Consider the following 18,668-nt stretch of genomic DNA (forward strand, 5'->3'; position numbering starts at 1 on the left):
TCACATACGATTAATATAATTTCAATCGTTTGAATTTATGAATTAGTATGAAATTATTTTCTTCTGAATTGTCTGCCCATAGGTGGCGTTTTTAGGGTATGTGTTTCATCTGATTTGGCGGTTAAATCATTCGGCACGACAGGGTCCACTCGATCGGTCACGTTTATTTTTTATACTACGGTTTTCATAGATTTTGTATCATGCATTAAGAGATTATTTTGCTTTACATGTGTGGGTTCACTGAATGAACTATTTACATATTTATACGAGGACATTATAAAGATGTTTATATTATGTACATGAGATATTTTATTATTAAATGGTAATTAAACCAGCCATCGGCTCTGTCGTGTGGTATTGCACTTTACTATTTCTTGTTATTATTATTACTAGAATAATATGTGGTTTTGATATATGGGTATTAACGAAAGAAGAATAAAGACAAACTGTATATAAGTGATTATTATTAATACATTAATAAACTAGATTGACATTGAATAGATATATAACCTACACTGTTTAAATTATTGTCAGTGTATAGTAGTGTATTTGAAATACTTAGTGTATTTATTTGGAAAGCAGTTGTATAATTAGTTGTGAAAGACTTACTATGAAGCAGAATTCATTCAGAACCTTCTAAAAGACAAAAAGAAAAAGCACCTTGCGAAATTCTTTAATTTTACTTTCCGATATATTGATGATGTTCTATCATTGAATAACCCATATTTCAGCCAATACTTACATCTCATATATCCAAGTGAACTTGAAATTAAGGATACCACTGATACTAGAAGGACTGCTTCATACCTTGATCTTTTCCTCAATATTGACGTAGATGGACGACTTCACACGAAAATCTATGATAAACGGGACGATTTCAACTTCCCAATTATCAATTTCCCATTTCTCAGCAGTAACATACCCTCTGCCCCTTCGTATGGTGTTTACATATCACAATTGATACGTTATTCTCGTGCTTGTTCACACTATACGGACTTCATATACAGGAGTGTTCTCCTTACGCAGAAACTGCTCCAACAAAGTTATGAGGAGGACAGATTAAAATTGACACTCCGTAAATTTTATGGACACCATCACGATTTGGTGGATCCATATGATGTTTCGTTGACCAAACTAGCTAAGGACATTTTTACCACATGGTAGATTGTGTTTTGTCATAATGTCGTCTAATCTTTTAATTACCAAACGTGACTTATTCCCGATTGTGACTGTTTTGCCGATTGTGAACTCGCATTACTATAAGACGTGGTACGGTACTTATCCTTCCCAAATTCAGGTATTTAGTTTAAATGTTTAATGTTATATTTGTAATTCTCATCGGAGTTTGTCAAATGTGTTGACGTCTTTTCTATTATATTTATGTGTTATGGTAAAGAAAATTAATCACCGCCTTCATTTATCAGATTTGATCTCGTTCAAAGTAATCAGTACGATATTTTACGTTTGAAGTTAGATTCATAATAAACCGAACATAGTTTTATAATATAGTTAATTGCTACCTCAGTTTTATATTGATAAGAATTAAAATGTGCTTTGTTATTAAATGCAATATCAGTATTTAGTTCAAATATATAATCTTAAATTAATCCTAATTCTATCTTATTCATTCTTATGTGACGTCATTTTTCATTTTTTGATGCTCTGTTTTACTAATTCAAATGACGTCATTTTTTCGTCATTTTTCAGTTTCAAATAGGAGGTCACTTGGCATAGAGGTTTAAACGTATTCGGATGTGTCTACTTTTGTGTTTCAAATGTCTGGTTATGTAAATGTATTTCAGTTGTTTCCTGTAATTAGTTAATACTTCAGCTTTATCATGTACATCTTTTGAATATTCATTTTATTAAATTTACTGTTTGCAAAAGTATAAATTACTCTAAATTATAGGGATTTTCTGGTAACTTAACAGAAAACCCTTGCCGTTTTTGGCACAACCTTTTTGATCTTTTGGTCCTCGATGCTGTTCAACTTTGTACTCGTTTCGGCTTTCAAACTTTTGTATCTGTGCGTCACACATAGGTCTTGTGTGGACAAAATACACTTCTGGCGTATTAAAATTTTGAACTTGTTGCCTTTTGTTGGCTGTTGTTCGTGTGATTCTTTGTCAATTGTGTTCTCCAATTTATTTATATTGTAGTCCTGTGTTGTCATTTTGATGTTATATTTCACATGGCCATAAAAGTGCGAGGTTTGGCATGCCACAAAACCAGGTTCAACCCACCATTTTTTCCTTTAAAAATGCCCTGTACCAAGTCAGGAATATGGTCATTGTTATATTATAGTTCGTTTCTGTGTGTATTACATGATAACGTTGTGTCGTTTGTTTTCTCTTATTTTTGAGTGTAAATTCACATTGCGATAAGACGTGTCACGGTACTTGTCTATCCCAAATTCATGTTTTTGGTTTTGATGTTTTATATATATTATTCTCGTGGGATTTTGTCTATGTGTGTTACATTTTAGTGTTATGTCGTTGTTCTCCTCTTATATTTAATGCGTTTCCCTCGGTTTTAGTTTGTTATCCCGATTTTGTTTTTTGTCCATGGATTTATGAGTTTTGAACAGCGGTATACTACTGTTGCCTTTATTTACTACCTTAGTGTGTATTGATAGATATAGATAAAGACTGTTTAGTGAAACTATAGACTACATGTTTATGTTTTAATTTTTGTGTGTATATTAAATATAAAAAATCATTTGATTGTTTCATTTTTTTGTGAATTGAAACTTTGATTAATTTTTTTTTTCAAAAGTGTGGACACAGATTGGTGTATAATTTTTTTCTTCAAAAGTGTGGACACAGATAAGTGTATTTTTTTTTTTTTTTTTTTTTTTTATTTAAATGAGAAAAGTAATCTTTAATTTTTGGCTTCAATTTTTCAAAATTTGAGCCTATTCATTTTCTTTGGAATTTCTATTTATTGTTATTTTGGAGTAACACTGTATTAGTTACTATGTGAAACTATATGTAATTACACATTGTGTCATATTGTTATATCTGAAATTGTGTCAATATAGATATACATTGATATTTCTATAATTGTGTAATAAAGAATAAAATATGTATATGTAAAAGTGAGCGAAAGCGAGTCCCATTTAGCATTACATAAGACTTTTTGAGGAAACCGTCAGGTAAAAGGCACATTATAGTAGAACACTAGAAGCATAATTAGCCATATTATACATGTAGCACTATATGAATTGAGATATCATAATACAACAGGTTAGTAAATAAGTAAGCCATACCAAGTTGTAGTTGTCCTTTCGGTTTAGTGTTCATCTGTAATAAGTATTTTAGCTTATAGTGGAAATAGGAATCCACATTAAGTAAGTATAAACTTAAGATCACGAAGACCAGGATTACTTTGATTAGCAACCAGAAGTTGTAAGAACCAGGTATTTATTGGTTTGGTTTGGTTATTGTTGTCCTTGGTTATTGTGACTGGTGTTTGAGACTGAGTTTGTTTATAGTTGTACATCTTTGTAGTTCTTGTTTTTGCTACTAGGTATATCTTTTGGGTGTACACATATTGACTTATTGTGATCACACATAGGTAAAATAGTGAATGTGTGATTGAAGACACAGATGAACTTTAAAGCAGGGGTGAGTAATTAGTTTTATTACTTTGTCATATTAGATTAGTGTTATTTTGTATATGCATACATAGTTAATCAGGCAATTCTTATTTCAGGTTTCTGTCATTGCTTTCACCACTCTAATTCTTATTTTACTTTACTTGTAGGTACTTAATAACATATTTTGGTATTTATTTTAGCATTAGTTCTCATGACTTTTGAGTACATTACTTTCAGATTATTTTTTCTTACACTGATTTTTTATCAGTTGTCTATTATCATGGATACATCAGTTGATTTAACAGAAGAGGAAGTTCGAAACATCATTGCTGCCTTCAAAGACATGCATATGATGCCAAATGCAGAATCTCCAGATGCATTTAAAGATTGGATGAAGGAGTTCTCAACACAGAAATCTTTATACACTGGATATATACCAAGAATTCTTCCTTCTCCGGAGACAGCAAAGGAGACAACACCTATGAAGTATGGAGGTATCAAGTGTTATGTCTTATCATAGAAAACTACGCACACGAAGTTATTGCTCAGGCCATTAGACGTTCACTTAGAGGAGAACCTAGCAAGATAGTCATGCGATTAGGCCCTAAAGCTACTGTCGACGACATCATTGACAAGATGGATAGCATTTATGGAATTGTAGATCCAAAGGAAGCGTTATTGGCACAGTTTTACACAGCCAGACAGGAACAAGATGAAGATGTTTCCACTTGGGGATGTCGCCTAGAAGACATTTACAACAAAGCACGCCGACAAGGAAAGATTTATGAGGAAGATGTAGAAGATATGTTACGATCAATGTTTTGGAAAGGATTAAAACCGGAACTCAAGAGAAGAACAGGTTACAAGTTTGATACGATCAAGGATTACAACCATCTTTTATTGGCGATGCGAGAATTGGAACATCAACAGAAGGAATATACTAAAGAGAACGCACCTCCAGTTGAAAAGAAACCAACACCAGCTAAGAGAGCAAATGTACCAAGGAAAAAGGATAAGAACGAACTGGAGACCGTAGTCAAGCAATTGATGTCACAGATTGAACTTTTAGAAAAACGACAAGAGCAATTGATCAACAACAGTAAGCATAACAGGACAGATCTGATACACCAAACACCATATGAAACTATAGCATATAGACCATTGGAAATAAGTAAGAGAAGAGAGAAACATCAGAAAACATGTTGGAGATGTGGACAACTTGGCCATATTGCCATTGGATGTAAAGTAAGACTGGATAACTCTAGGAAATTTGATCGAGCCATGAATTATCAACTAGTCACGAATGATTATCAACCAACACCAACTACATACAACAAAGAAGAGAGATTATGCGGACCGGCAAATGAAGTTTCCATTAGCATAAATGGAATAGATACAAAAGCATTGCTAGATACAGGATCATCGGTTTCAACCATCAGTGAGTCATTTTACAACAGACACATGAGATCTACACCGATTGTATCACTTACCCGTATATTGAAGATAGAATGTGCAGACGGACTATCAATGCCTTATCTTGGTTACATCGAAGCAGATCTTCAACTACATGGAATATCTTCTATGAGATCATCATATCCAGGCATATTTCTAGTAGTACCGGACAGCGAATACAACACAACTGTACCATTATTGATAGGAACAAACATTATGTCAATTGTAATGCAGGAGGTAGAACAGAATACTGGACCAAGGTATTTACAAGAAGCTAATCTACACACTCCATGGTATTTGGCATTCCGATGCATGAATCTTAGAAACAAGGAATTGGAAAGATGTCATAACCGATTAGCAGTTGTGAAATCCGCCGAAACACACTCGATTACAATACCAGCTAACTCTCAAGTTGTAATCAGTGGATATTTGGACAAACAGCTCCAACAACAACAAATGTGTGCTATACTACAACCAAATTTTAATTCAGCTTTACCAGACGATTTAGATATCATGCCAACAGTAATTACTTACGATTGTCAACAACGAGGAAGTATACCCATACACATATCAAATGTCACAACAAGAACCGTTACACTACAACCACGAGCTCTCATTTGCGAACTTCAACCAGTTGACATTGAAGATATTGTAACACCGGAGGAAAAAGAATTTAAAGATATTATGAAGGACATTAAATTACCGATGGATGATTTAACTGAGGATGACTATGAAAGAGGAAAAGAGCTCATACACAGATACCAAGATATATTTTCTAAAGGAGACGATGATATTGGACACACTTCAGCAGTACGTCACCGTATCGACTTGATAGACAATGTTCCCTTCAAGCAGCGTCACAGACGAATACCACCATCTATGTTAGAAGAAGTCCGTAACCATTTGCAACAACTGTTATCAGCAGGAGTGATAAGAAGATCCCATTCACCCTGGTCATCGAATGTAGTATTAGTACGTAAGAAGGACGGAAAGCTTATAATGTGTGTAGACTACCGTCAGCTTAACCTTAAGACCATAAAAGACTAATATGCTCTTCCCCGCATTGAAGAGATTCTTGATTCCTTAGGAGGTAACACATATTTTACAGTGCTAGATATGAAGAGCGGGTACCATCAAGTGGAGATCGAGGAGGAACATAAACAACGCACCGCCTTCACCGTTGGACCGTTAGGATTTTTCGAATTTAACAGACTTCCATTTGGACTCTCCAACGCACCAGCTACGTACCAAAGACTCATGGAAGAATGCTTAGGTGATTTACACACACGTATATGTTACATCTACCTAGACGATCTTATTATCTTCTCGAAGTCCATTGATGAACACATTGTACGCCTAGAAAGAATTTTCCAGCGACTCCGTGATGTAGGACTTAAGCTATCACCTAAGAAATGTTCATTCTTACAGAGAAGAGTAAAGTATATCGGACACATTGTTTCTGCTGAGGGTGTAGAGCCAGATCCTGAGAAAGTAGAAAAAGTAGCCAACTGGCCAAGACCAAGGACTCCAGAAGAAGTACGCCAGTTCCTAGGATTTGTTGGCTATTACAGGAAATTTATCAGAGATTTTTCGAAGATAGCACGGCCATTAACACATTTTATGCCAACAACTTGTAAGAAGAAAACAAGAGGAAAGAAGAAACCAATAGAACCAACATCTTGGCACTGGAACAAAGAACAGAATGAAGCTTTTGAGACATTGAAGTCGCACTTGTCATCACCGCCGATTCTTGGTTTTCCTGACTACAAGCAGCCTTTCGAAGTGCACACAGATGCATGTCAGACAGGACTAGGAGCCGTTTTATACCAGCAACAGGGAGAACACAAGAGAGTTGTAGCTTATGCCAGCCGAGGTCTCTCAAAGACAGAACGGAATTACCCAGTCCATAAACAGGAATTCCTAGCACTAAAGTGGGCAGTTACAGAGAAGTTTGGAGATTATCTGCAGGGAAACAAGTTCACCGTCTACACAGATAATAATCCATTGACATACGTATTGACGTCTGCGAAGCTTGATGCGACAGGTCACAAATGGATTGCTGCTTTAGCTGCCTTTGATTTTAACATCATATACAGACCAGGCCGTAACAACGCCGACGCTGATGGGTTATCAAGATTACCGGCTATTATCAGTCAACAAGATTGCATACAAGATGTCCAAGAGCGTATTAAAGATTCAACAAACATCTCAACGGAAAGTGTGAAAGCTATTTGTAGTTCAATGCAACGACAACCATATGTAGAATGCCTTGCAGTAACTACAAATGATCTTGCTAGTAAAGTGGATACAGCATCAACCAAAAAGATCGACATCAGAGAAGAGCAACTACTTGATCCAGTGATAAGAACGAAAGGAAGATATACCGTCTTCACCTGCACATAACCAGCTCTTCGCCAACTTAATGGAGATACAAAAGATCAGCTTGTCTTACCAAACTCACAGATATCATCTATACTCCGTTCACTTCACAACGACATGGGTCATCAAGGTCGTGATAGGACAACATCTCTAGTGAAGGACAGATTTTATTGGCATGGAATGACAAAGGATATAGATAAATGGATTCAGAAATGCCCAAGATGTTTAAAAAGAAAAAAGCTACCCAACCAAAGAGCTCCATTGACGAACATCCGAACAACTCAACCAATGGAAATTGTTTGTATTGATTTCCTTACATTAGAACTTTCGAAAGGTGGTTTCCAGCACATCTTGGTAATAACCGACCATTTTACAAGATATGCCCAGGCGATACCGACTAGGAACATGAGTGCAAGAACAACAGCAGAAGCGTTCTTTAATAACTACGTGGTACACTATGGTCTTCCAGAACGCATACACTCGGACCAAGGAGGAAACTTTGAAAGTCGTTTGATGAAAGAACTTTGCAGTATAACTGGTGTCAAGAAATCAAGAACAACACCATACCATCCCATGGGTAATGGCCAATGCGAACGCTTCAATAGCACATTATTGAGTATGCTTGGCACATTACAGAATCACCAGAAAGCCGATTGGAAATCATACCTTGGTCCAATTGTTCACGCATACAACAGCACAAAACAGGAAACGACAGGATTTTCACCATTTGCTCTGATGTTTGGTAGAGAACCACGCCTGCCTATAGATCTTGCACTAGGAATAGAAACAACGAAAGAACAGAAGACAAATACGAAGTATGTTGAGAATTTAAAAGAAAGACTGAGGAAATCGTATGAGTTAGCTACGAATTCAGAAAAGATAGCTCAAGGACGTCAGAAGAAACATCCAGGCGACCGAGTACTCGTAAAGATTTTGAGTTTCGATGGAAAGCACAAGCTATCTGATAAATGGGAGAATGACAGCTACGTCATACTAGATCAGCCTAACTCCACTATTCCAGTCTTTACAGTAAGGAAGGAAAGCGGACATGGAAGAAAGAGAACCTTACATAGGAACCTTCTGTTGCCTATTGGTTCAGTTTCCATCGATGAAGATGAAGAAAAGGAGAAGCCTAGACCTACTCCTGCACCACGATTAAGACCCAGGAAGAATAGGGAAACAGATCCACAACCAACGCCAAGTCTTCATGATAGCACTCTGACAAGTTCTGATGAAGAAAGTGATGACGATTATTTGGTTTATGTGGTTACAGAACCTGACGTTGAAGACTTAAGTGCTCCACACAGTGCTATTGATGAGTTAGAAACTCAGGATGATGATGATACCGTTCAGGACGAGGATGATGACGATCAGGAACACGTTGCTGAACAGCAAGATACTGGAATTGAGGGTGACGACCTTCCATCTGAAGAGAGTGATACAGTTGATCCAGTACTTGAACCTGATGAAGTGTCAGAGACCGATCAACAAGAAGCTGACATTTCCTTATCTGATGATACAGAGGAACCTGGGCAAGACATCACTGTTGATGAAACAGTAGATAATGTCCCTCAACCGGACATTGAAGCACCATGGATAGAACCGAGAAGATCTGTACGTGCCAGAACATCGACAGCTACCACGAAGTATAAGGATTTTATAGTATCCAAGAAGAGTCAGCCACAACCTGACTGGAAGAGTAGAGCCGATCGCGATTATCTGAAGGATACTGCTTCTAGCGGTACTTTCAAAGGCATGGAGGATCAGATTTTAGCAAGCCTTTTGAAGATTGCTTCTGAGAAGTGATGGCATATTTTACAGACGATCAGTATTGATTACGAGGACGTCATATTGTTTTCTCAGGAGGAGGAGAGATATTTGTGATGTCTCCAACAGAGGGGAGGATGTGGTAGTGTGGATTTTTATCATATTAATCATTTATAATACTTATATGATTACATCATTGTTGAATAAAGAACCCTAGACTAAGATGAAATGGACTTGTTATTATTTGACCGTCCAGAAATCACCTTTTACATGTGTGCATTGAGATCTTGACATATTGAGACATATGCTGACACACTATTTCATTATTAATGACAAACCTTTATATAAGAATTGATGGTTTCTGAAATGAATTGTATAAACAAGTTAAAGACTGATCTTTCAAGAGCATATATATACAGCAAACAGATGACATACCAGAAACAAGCAAAACAAGTCCGACAAACAGTAAACATAGTTTGAACATATTGAAGCTGTGATTAAAAAAAAAGATGAACAACAGTAGTGTTCCTATACTTTTTTACACGACGGCTTATCTATCATGATGTACGTTCATCTGTCTATTGGCCAGTTATTTTACCAATTATATCTACAGCTCTCTGAAACGACAAGGAAACATCTTTTGAAAATTGATATAACAGACTTGAATTGACACAATTCGTGAACTATTTTATTGAATTGTGATTTGAAAGAGACATCAGCAGATAGACAAAAACATTAAAAGACATATTCAGTTGAATTGAACAAATGCCAGAATTCTTTGACGTTTTGTTTTGAACAAAAAAAGCAATATGTAAAAACCAAAGTCTAGAATAAAAACAGATTCTTTTTTTTCCTTGAAAGAAACATTTTAATAACATATGAAGATCATATAAAGAATACACAGCATGTACATGTATGTCATTGACTGCAGTAATCTTTATGAATATACATGTACGTGAACCCCACTATAGTAACTCAACATTTCCAGGTCGAAATTAAAAAACTTTTGAACTTCGTCCTTGTTTGTGCGTTTCACATTATCTAGATTATTGCTTCCGCGTTCTTTTAAAGAAATTAGTCACGAGAATCTACACCCAGTATATACGGGTGTCATTCGATTTATTGAGAACAATGATCGTGAAACAGTAACTAACGGTGGTCAAGTTTTGCAAGACGACCGTGAAAGCTCTGGTACCGGATCGTGAAAGAAATCTAACCGAGAAGACATATAATAGGTCAATAAATAATCTAACTTAATTTATTACACGAACAAATTTACAACAATATAAAAAGTAAAATCACAAAAATATTGATCTCAGAGGAAAATCAATTCGGAAAGTCCATAATTACATAGCAAAATCAAATAACAAAACGCATCAAAAACGAATGGACAAGAACTGTGATATTCCTGACTTGGAAAAGACATTTTCAAATGTAGAAAATGGTGGATTGAACCTGGTTTTATACTAACTAAACCTCTCACTTGTATGACAGTCGAATCGAATTCCATTATATTGTCACCGATGCGTGAAAAAAACTAACAGACACAATAGGTAAAAATGTCAAAAAATAGGGGTACAGCAGTCAACATTGTGTTATCATCTTAATCACTATAAAAACAACAAATGTAACGAAGAAGCACAAAACGGCATACATCAAATTTAGCATCCTCATTTTGCTTATATTATACGATTTAATTTATTTATGTAACATGCACCCATACAGGATGGAGGATTTTAAGTACTGGTGTAAAATTGCGCGTTTGAAATTTGCACAGGTAGACATGAAATAATTTTGTCGTTCAAAGTATGATGGGATACATAAATACAGTCACGTAAAATAGATATAACAAAAAACAGACTTAACAGTAAAAGTAATAATAATAAGTAAAATAATAGTGTGGTTCAAAGTATGACAAGATACATAAGTACAGAGTCACATCATAAAATAATTTTGTCATTCAAAGTATGATGGGATACATAAGCACAGAGTTACGTCAAAAGGATATATAACAAACATACTTAGCAGTAAAAGTAATATTAATAAAGACAAATAAAAGAATAATATAACAAGTTATTAAGATGATAAACAACGTCAGTCATATACAAAACATACCACCAAAAACATAAAAGACAATACAAACACATTGACGAGATGTAGAAGTACCGAGCCACGTCAAACGGATATCAAATAAAACTATTCAACAGTAAAAGTAATATTAATAATAGAACAAGGACAAATGAAAGCACTATAAAATACGTAGTTAAGATGATAAACAACATCAGTACGCAGAATCTATACATCAATACCATCGTGTATTATTTGTGAAGTTGATACAGAATATTTATCAACAAGGTCTTGGTACCTTCCGATGAACGTTTTTAGAAAAAGGACGAGACGTTCTTTGACATACCCCTGGTTCATCAACTTTCTACTCAGACACTGATGACATTTTACAAAGTCTGAGTAGGAGCTGCAAGCTCTTGAATATCGAATAAGTTGGGAAATATATATCCCATATGCAAGTGAAGTTGGTATATTGCTACTAAGGTGGGAGAAATTTATAATTTCAAAATTAAAATCGTCTCATTTGTCATAGATTCTGGTACTGAGATGACTGTGTAAGTCAAATTCTAGCTGTAAGTCTAAAAATGAGGAGGAGGAAGCCGTGTCTGTTGTTTCTTTAATCTCTAGTTCTGGGGGATATAGTAATGGAACCCAATCAGAAAAGTTCGGATTGTTTATAGAAAGATCATCATCAATATATCTGAAAGTGAAATTAAATAATGTGGCTTCTTTGATCCTCTTGTTTTTGACAAGTGTCTGGAAGAACTCCAATTAATATGAAAATAAGAAGAGGTCGGCAAGAAGAGGCACACAGTTTCTTCCCATAGGAAACAGTCTGTCAAAATTGTTCAATATTATGAGCAGTATGTGAGAAAATGAAGTTTTAAAAATATATAGTTTTTACAAAACAACAAAAGGCAGATTGCTTCTCGACATTTTAATGACATCAAAAATGTAAAAAAAAAAATGATTTTTCACAAATTCGAAAAATGAAATAAACTATTTTTTACCGAAAAAAGGGCATTCTATTTGGATGAAACGGTTCTCATAGTTATTTTAAATAAACATAATCTTAAACTTGGTGAAAAAAGAAATATTAACACAAAACTGATATTACGCTTTATTAAAAAACGTGAAAAGGATCGTGAAAGATGAGTCTTCAATTATATGATGATTAATATTTGTTATTGGTGTTGAAAGAAAAAAAATAGATGGGTATGACTGACCGGGTCTCTTTTGCTGGTAAATATAATCGTGCAATGCCATGGGATCTTATAATCTTATAATACCATACAGACTTGGTAAATTATATCAATATCAGTATATTTGTCCATCCTTTATAAGTTTTTTTTTTTAAACACATTTAAGATTGTTTGATTTTGCATTTATAACTTTGAATTTTCATTTTTATGCCCATTTTATTTATAAAGCTTATATACCTGTATGTTACGTCGTAACTACAATCCCCTTCCCTTTCATGAATTTGACCTACCGAAGTAAACTATTTACCGGATTTGTTATCACATAAGAAACACGACGGGTGCTGCATGTGGAGCAGGATCTGCTTACCCTTCCGGAGCACCTGAGATCACCCTATCTTTTTGGTGGGGTTCGTGTTGTTTATTCTTTAGTTTTCTATTATGTGACGTGTGTGCTGTTGTTTGTTTGTCTTTTTCATTTTTAGCCATCGCGTTGTAAGTTTGTTTTATATTTATATTTATGAGTTTGACTGTCCCTTTGATATCTTTCGTCCCTCTTTTGTAAGGTACTATAAGCATTGGAACACCTTTATTTGGTGTTTGAAGAGATATGTTTGGTATGGTTCATCTGACCTTGACCTCTTGTTATGAATCATTGACAATTTTAAGCGTATGTAACACTTCAAGTAAAACCCTTAATATAACAGACGTTCAACAAATATATTATCATAAGGAATTCAGACGAGACATTTTAGCATTTGCGCTTTGGTATTCTTAAGCCTGTAATATATAGTTATCTCATTGGAAATCAATCCACACCTGCTGCATTGTATATACAGATATATAGAACTTAACAAAAGAGGGACGAAAGATACCAAAGGGACAGTCAAACTCATAAATCTAAAACAAACTGACAACGCCATGGCTAAAAATGAAAAAGACAAACAGAAAAACAATAGTACACATGACACAACATAGAAAACTAACAAAGTACTGTTTCACAAATTCTGGTTTTTGTTCAGTCTCAAATTGTTCATGAAAGATGCTGTTTTTGCTATAAAGTTTTAGTTGATGGTCAAATATTTGGTTTAAACGTTGCATATCCATATTATTGGCTAAATAGTGGCAGTCTGCCTGAATAGTACTAGACCGATTCTGAGAGCTGAATTTTTCACACTAGTTTAGATACGATTTCAGTTATTCTTAACTTTTAGAGATAAAGTTTTGAATTAAAAAAAAAATAATAGCTTTAATGTCCATTCTTATAAAAAAAATTACCGGCTTCAATCAGTTGCAGGTATATCAAGTGGTAAAAGAAGTTTCTGATTATTAAGTCTGGTCATGCATTATCTATCACGATCACAATAATGCATTGCCTGATTTTTCCCGATAAAGTTTTATGAAAAATCAATAAAATTCAAGGTTTTTATAAACAAATCGACGGTTTTAATTGAAGAACATATTTTTATTTTTTACTGTACTATAGGACCCACCAAAGATTAAATTTCAAATATATCATGATATATTGAAATATGACCATTATAGGTACAAAAAGCAATTGTTTTTTAATTAATCCAATAAAGTACTGCATATTTTCTTTATTTCATTACACAGACATGTTGGGGAAGTGCATCATTTTGACAGACATATATTTCTGTTCGGATTTGTTCCGCGTTATGTAAATTCAGCTATTTTTTCACAGATTCTGAAGTAGAATTTACATTTTATTACATTCACGTTCCGGTACCAGAGCTTTCACGATCGTCTCGCAATATTTAACCACCGTTAGATATTCCTTAACGATCAATTCTTTCGATAAACCGAATGACACCTGTGGTATAGTATCAATCGAGATGTAGATGGAAATTTGAGTTGAAATAAACTTTTCATTGTGAAGGCTGTGAAACCACGCAATTGTTGATAACTATTTGTTTTCTCTCAATCCATTTATGACTTTCGAACAGCGGTGTACTACTGTTGTGTTTTATTCATGAGTCTAAAAAAATACCCGGCATGATAAAGCTCTTGGTGTATAAGGTTCTAATCTAAACTTTCTAGTTTATAACAAAGAAGACGTTGTTACTTTTCAATGCAACTAAATATTTTACAAATTAGATCTACTCGGGTCTGGTTTGCTTTATCAATTTCAAAGAGGTTTACTTGTTGTTCCAATTATCTTTAAATATGAATGGTAAGTTAACTGACCAATGAAAAAATGCGATTACATCACGATAGATAACACATCATGTATAAAAAGCTAGAAGAGCAATTGGTTTACATCATGTTCTTATCAACGCTTCAATATGTTCAAATTAGGGTTTTTGATTGTCGGGGTTGTTGTCCTTATTTCTGGTAAGTAGTCTGTTCATGTATTTTCTTTAACAATTCTTAGTCTTTAGTAAGTTTATACCATTCATATACATAAAAGATATCAATAAATGTAAGTGTTTGTCAATACAATTGTATAAAGGAGGTTCGCTACTCAGTTTCAAAATAACAAGCTTTTCATAACACTAGTATATATGGATAGGGGATTTAAAAATAAACCAATGTTCATATGCTTGTTATCGAGATATTAGCCATTGAAATTTTGGCGTGAAAATGCTCTCCCTTGATTTGTATAGCTTTATCATTACAAGTTTAAGTTCTCAAAAACTATTAAAAATAACAAAGATGTTATTTGACTTTTACAGATGGCTTACAAATATACATGTAAAAGATTTAGTAAAAGAAAAATGGGGTGTCAATGGCCAAATTTTTTTCAGACATTAAAATGGATAAAATCAGAGAATTCCGAAACATGACAAGCTAACATCTTTAAAGCAAAGTACACGAAATGTACTTTTTTTTAAGGTCTTATTGCGAGACTTTTTTCATCACATTTAGATTGTTAAACCGTGACTTTGTAATTTGTGTAAAACAGACATTGACAGAAAAAAAATAGAGCTTAAAACATTGTTACTGCGCTTTTCGTTTATTGTAAAAACTTCCCATTAATAATGCAGTATTATATCTGTCAAAAAAGACAGTAATTATATTTTATTTAACATGTCGTATATGGACTTATAAAAATATTAATCAAATGATATATAATAAACTTTCTATCTTTTCCTATTTAGGAACAGAAGGAGGTATGTTATCCATTTCCATTATTTACGTCATACAATATTTGATTGCTTCAATTGTGTTATATAACAAACAGCTGCAGAAACGCTGATTTGTGAATTCAGTTATCTTGTTTGACAAAAATAATAGCATGTTCAGCTGTTAACGTACATTGAGAAGTTTCAAAAATTTGAATCAGATCAGTTGCTTTATTCTGATTGCCACGACATTCGTTTTTCGAAGAGGCCAAGTCTTCTTACGTTTGTACAACATTTTTTCATGTCATTGGTTTGTTCATAATTTAACTTGCCATGTTCTTATAACAGAAACAATAGTATTAGCGTAAATCAGAATACGAATTATCCTTTATCTGAACTAATTCACAAATACGCCACACTAATTGTAAGTTAGGCTCACGAACTACATTATCCATTAAAGCATTAACGCTCTACGGTCATACAAATAAACTTATCGTATATTTAGAGAAGTGGCTGGTTAACTGTTTTGACCCTTGTATTATTGGTTAATATGCTTTGTATATATGAGAAGTATTTATTCATATGTAGCAGTCCCATGAAATATTTTTATAGTACATTATCTTACATTTATATATTCACGACCGGAATAATACTTCAACTTCTAAAGATCACCTGACTTCTTATTGTTATCTATATACAGTTTATATTAAAATAAGAAGATGTGACTAGATTACCAATAAGACAACTATCCACCAAAACAACGGGTTGATTTATACCCTTTCTCTCCTTACCTAAAATACTACAGGTATCAACGAACGTCAACTGCTGAATTATAGAGTACTAATTTGTCACGGGCACATAACGAATGTATTGAGCTTCAAGATATTTGCGACTACAAAAAAAAAAAGTTATATTTAACTTGTAAATCTTTCAATTTATAGCACCACAGAGGAGATTGACATGTGAGGCCGGCAGTGCAAATATCTTTGGTGTACAACTTGGAACGACTGCTTGTCTGACTCATTGTCTGTTTCTTGGACATTTAGGTGCCTATTGTGATAGCCATAATGTGTGTCATTGTCGCCACTAACAAGGTGAGTGTATAGTCTGTTAATCATTTTACAGATTTACTTTAGAAATATTTGCGTAATCTTGACGTTGTTTTTGGTTGATGTTTGTTATTTATTGAATATTTTTAGTAACTATTCCTTACAGAGTGATTGAATGGAGCAGGATATATATATCTGGTATGCAAAAACATATTAACACCTTATGTTTGTGGCATAACATCGTGGCCACAAGTTAATTGTTTTCTGTTTAGTATTAAATTTATCTTAAGATCCATTTTGTTACAACTTGTGATCAATTTTATTTGGCAATCGCCAATGGCAGTCAGCAGGGTTAAAGAACATCAGTTGTTCGAACTGTTAGTCAAATGCGTTTTGTTTAAATATAATTCTTCACTTTTTTGGTCTTTTGAAAAATGTTGTTTGTGCTGTATTTAGATCCTTCAACAACGAAATTTGTTTTACATGCACACGTATAAAAATTGCAGTTTTATCCAACGCAATCATAGGTTTGAACGTAGTTTTCAATTTAGACTCGTATATATATTTTTGTATCTGTTCACATAGTTTATATATTGTTGTGCGTTTGTTTTTCTACATTGGCTAAAGGAATAGGGGAGGGTTGAGACATGTTTAACCCCGCCGCATTGTTGCGCCTGTACCAAGTCAGGAGCCTCTTGCCCAGTTTTTGTCGTGTATGATTTTAAATTTTAGTTTCTTGTGTATATTTCGGAGTTTAGTATACCGTCCATTATCACTGAACTAGTATACATTTTTGTTTAAGGGACAAAATTACGCCTCAGGGTGTGGGAGCACCGCGCTGTAAGGAACACTCACTAGTGGCCTTCGGCTGTTGTTTGCTCTATGGTTGGAATGTTGTCTCTTGGACACATTCCCTATTTCCATTCTTAGTTTTATTGTCCCATTTTCTTATTTTCCACCACTTTTCTTTTTTTTCCATAATAGAAAAAGATGGCAGTATATATATATACTACTTTTTTAGTAATATCGTATGAATAAGATCAAGAGATATGAAGAACTTTTTCCAAATATATAGATAATCAACAAGATTTAGGGCAATAAGGGTTCATAACTGTATTTTAAAATATATGTAGTTAATTCTTATTTTATTGATAACAAAATCATACTTAATACGAATGGATCTTGATACAGTAAATACATAAAGGCACAAATGAACATGAAACAGATGCACATCTTGACGATTGAATTACTGGATTCAAAAAAATGTAACCTAAAATTAATTTTCCTGCAATTTTGGTGTAAAAATTATTCGATTCTTTTATCGAAATTTACTGTTCCATTCAAAGATAGATGAACACGGTTTTGAAGCGTATTAAGAATCATATTTTGGATAAATCAAATTCAAGCTTAAAGCGACAATAACGAAATCTATATCTATGCCACGCCTTTCCGCTAGCATCTGTTTACTTTTTTTTTTTTTTTTTAAGTTCTGATAAATGACGAGTTAAAGTACGTAGTATATCATTTAGATAATGAAATATCTATTGTCATCCTATAAATACAATGGCAAGTGAACAGTAATTTTAATTATTTTTTTAGATAAGTGTCGAAATCGTGGGATGTCCATATGATGAAGTAAAACGATTCCGTGGCATATAATTGATAAAACAGTAGGAACAAAAAGATACTTCAGAAGAGGGGCGAAAGATACCAGAGGGACAGTCAAACTCATAGATCGAAAATAAACTGACAACGACATGGTTATAAATGAAAAAGAAAATCAGACAAATAATAGTACACATGCCACAACATTAAAAACTAATACTAAGCAACACGAACCCCAACAAAAACTGCAACAAAAACTGGAACGGTTGGCAGATCCTGCTCCACATGTGACACCCGTCGTGTTGCTCATGCTATTACAAACCCGGTAAATAGTATAATTTGGTAGGTCACAAACATGAAAAGGGAAGGGGATTGTAGTTACGACGTAAGGTACATATTCGATATCATGTGTACTAAAAGGTAGAGCATGCCTAGTATAGTGTAAATGCAAACAGAAGACAAATAAAAA

The 18,668-nt window shown here is 34.0% G+C and overlaps 1 protein-coding gene and 1 long non-coding RNA gene across 2 annotated transcripts; both read left to right on the forward strand.

The window, feature by feature from the left end:
* Positions 1-4,027: 4,027 nt before the first annotated feature.
* LOC139518654 (uncharacterized) lies at positions 4,028-6,097 on the forward strand. Its single transcript, XM_071310129.1, has one exon. The coding sequence runs from the start codon at positions 4,190-4,192 to the stop codon at positions 6,095-6,097; it is 1,908 nt and encodes a 635-aa protein (XP_071166230.1). The 5' UTR covers positions 4,028-4,189.
* Positions 6,098-15,576: 9,479 nt separating this feature from the next.
* LOC139518868 (uncharacterized) lies at positions 15,577-18,234 on the forward strand. Its single transcript, XR_011663471.1, has 3 exons — positions 15,577-15,593; positions 16,487-16,639; positions 18,194-18,234. It is a non-coding gene; the product is annotated as an uncharacterized lncRNA (long non-coding RNA).
* The last annotated feature ends 434 nt before the right edge of the window (positions 18,235-18,668 follow it).

The sequence above is a fragment of the Mytilus edulis genome, chromosome 4 (assembly GCF_963676685.1).
Source record: "Mytilus edulis chromosome 4, xbMytEdul2.2, whole genome shotgun sequence".
NCBI classification, from domain to species: domain Eukaryota; kingdom Metazoa; phylum Mollusca; class Bivalvia; order Mytilida; family Mytilidae; genus Mytilus; species Mytilus edulis.

What these genes read in the sequence shown, in the direction of transcription:
- LOC139518654 (XM_071310129.1), top strand. Translation starts at nt 4,190, where the DNA reads ATGCGATTAGGCCCTAAAGCTACTGTCGACGACATCATTGACAAGATG.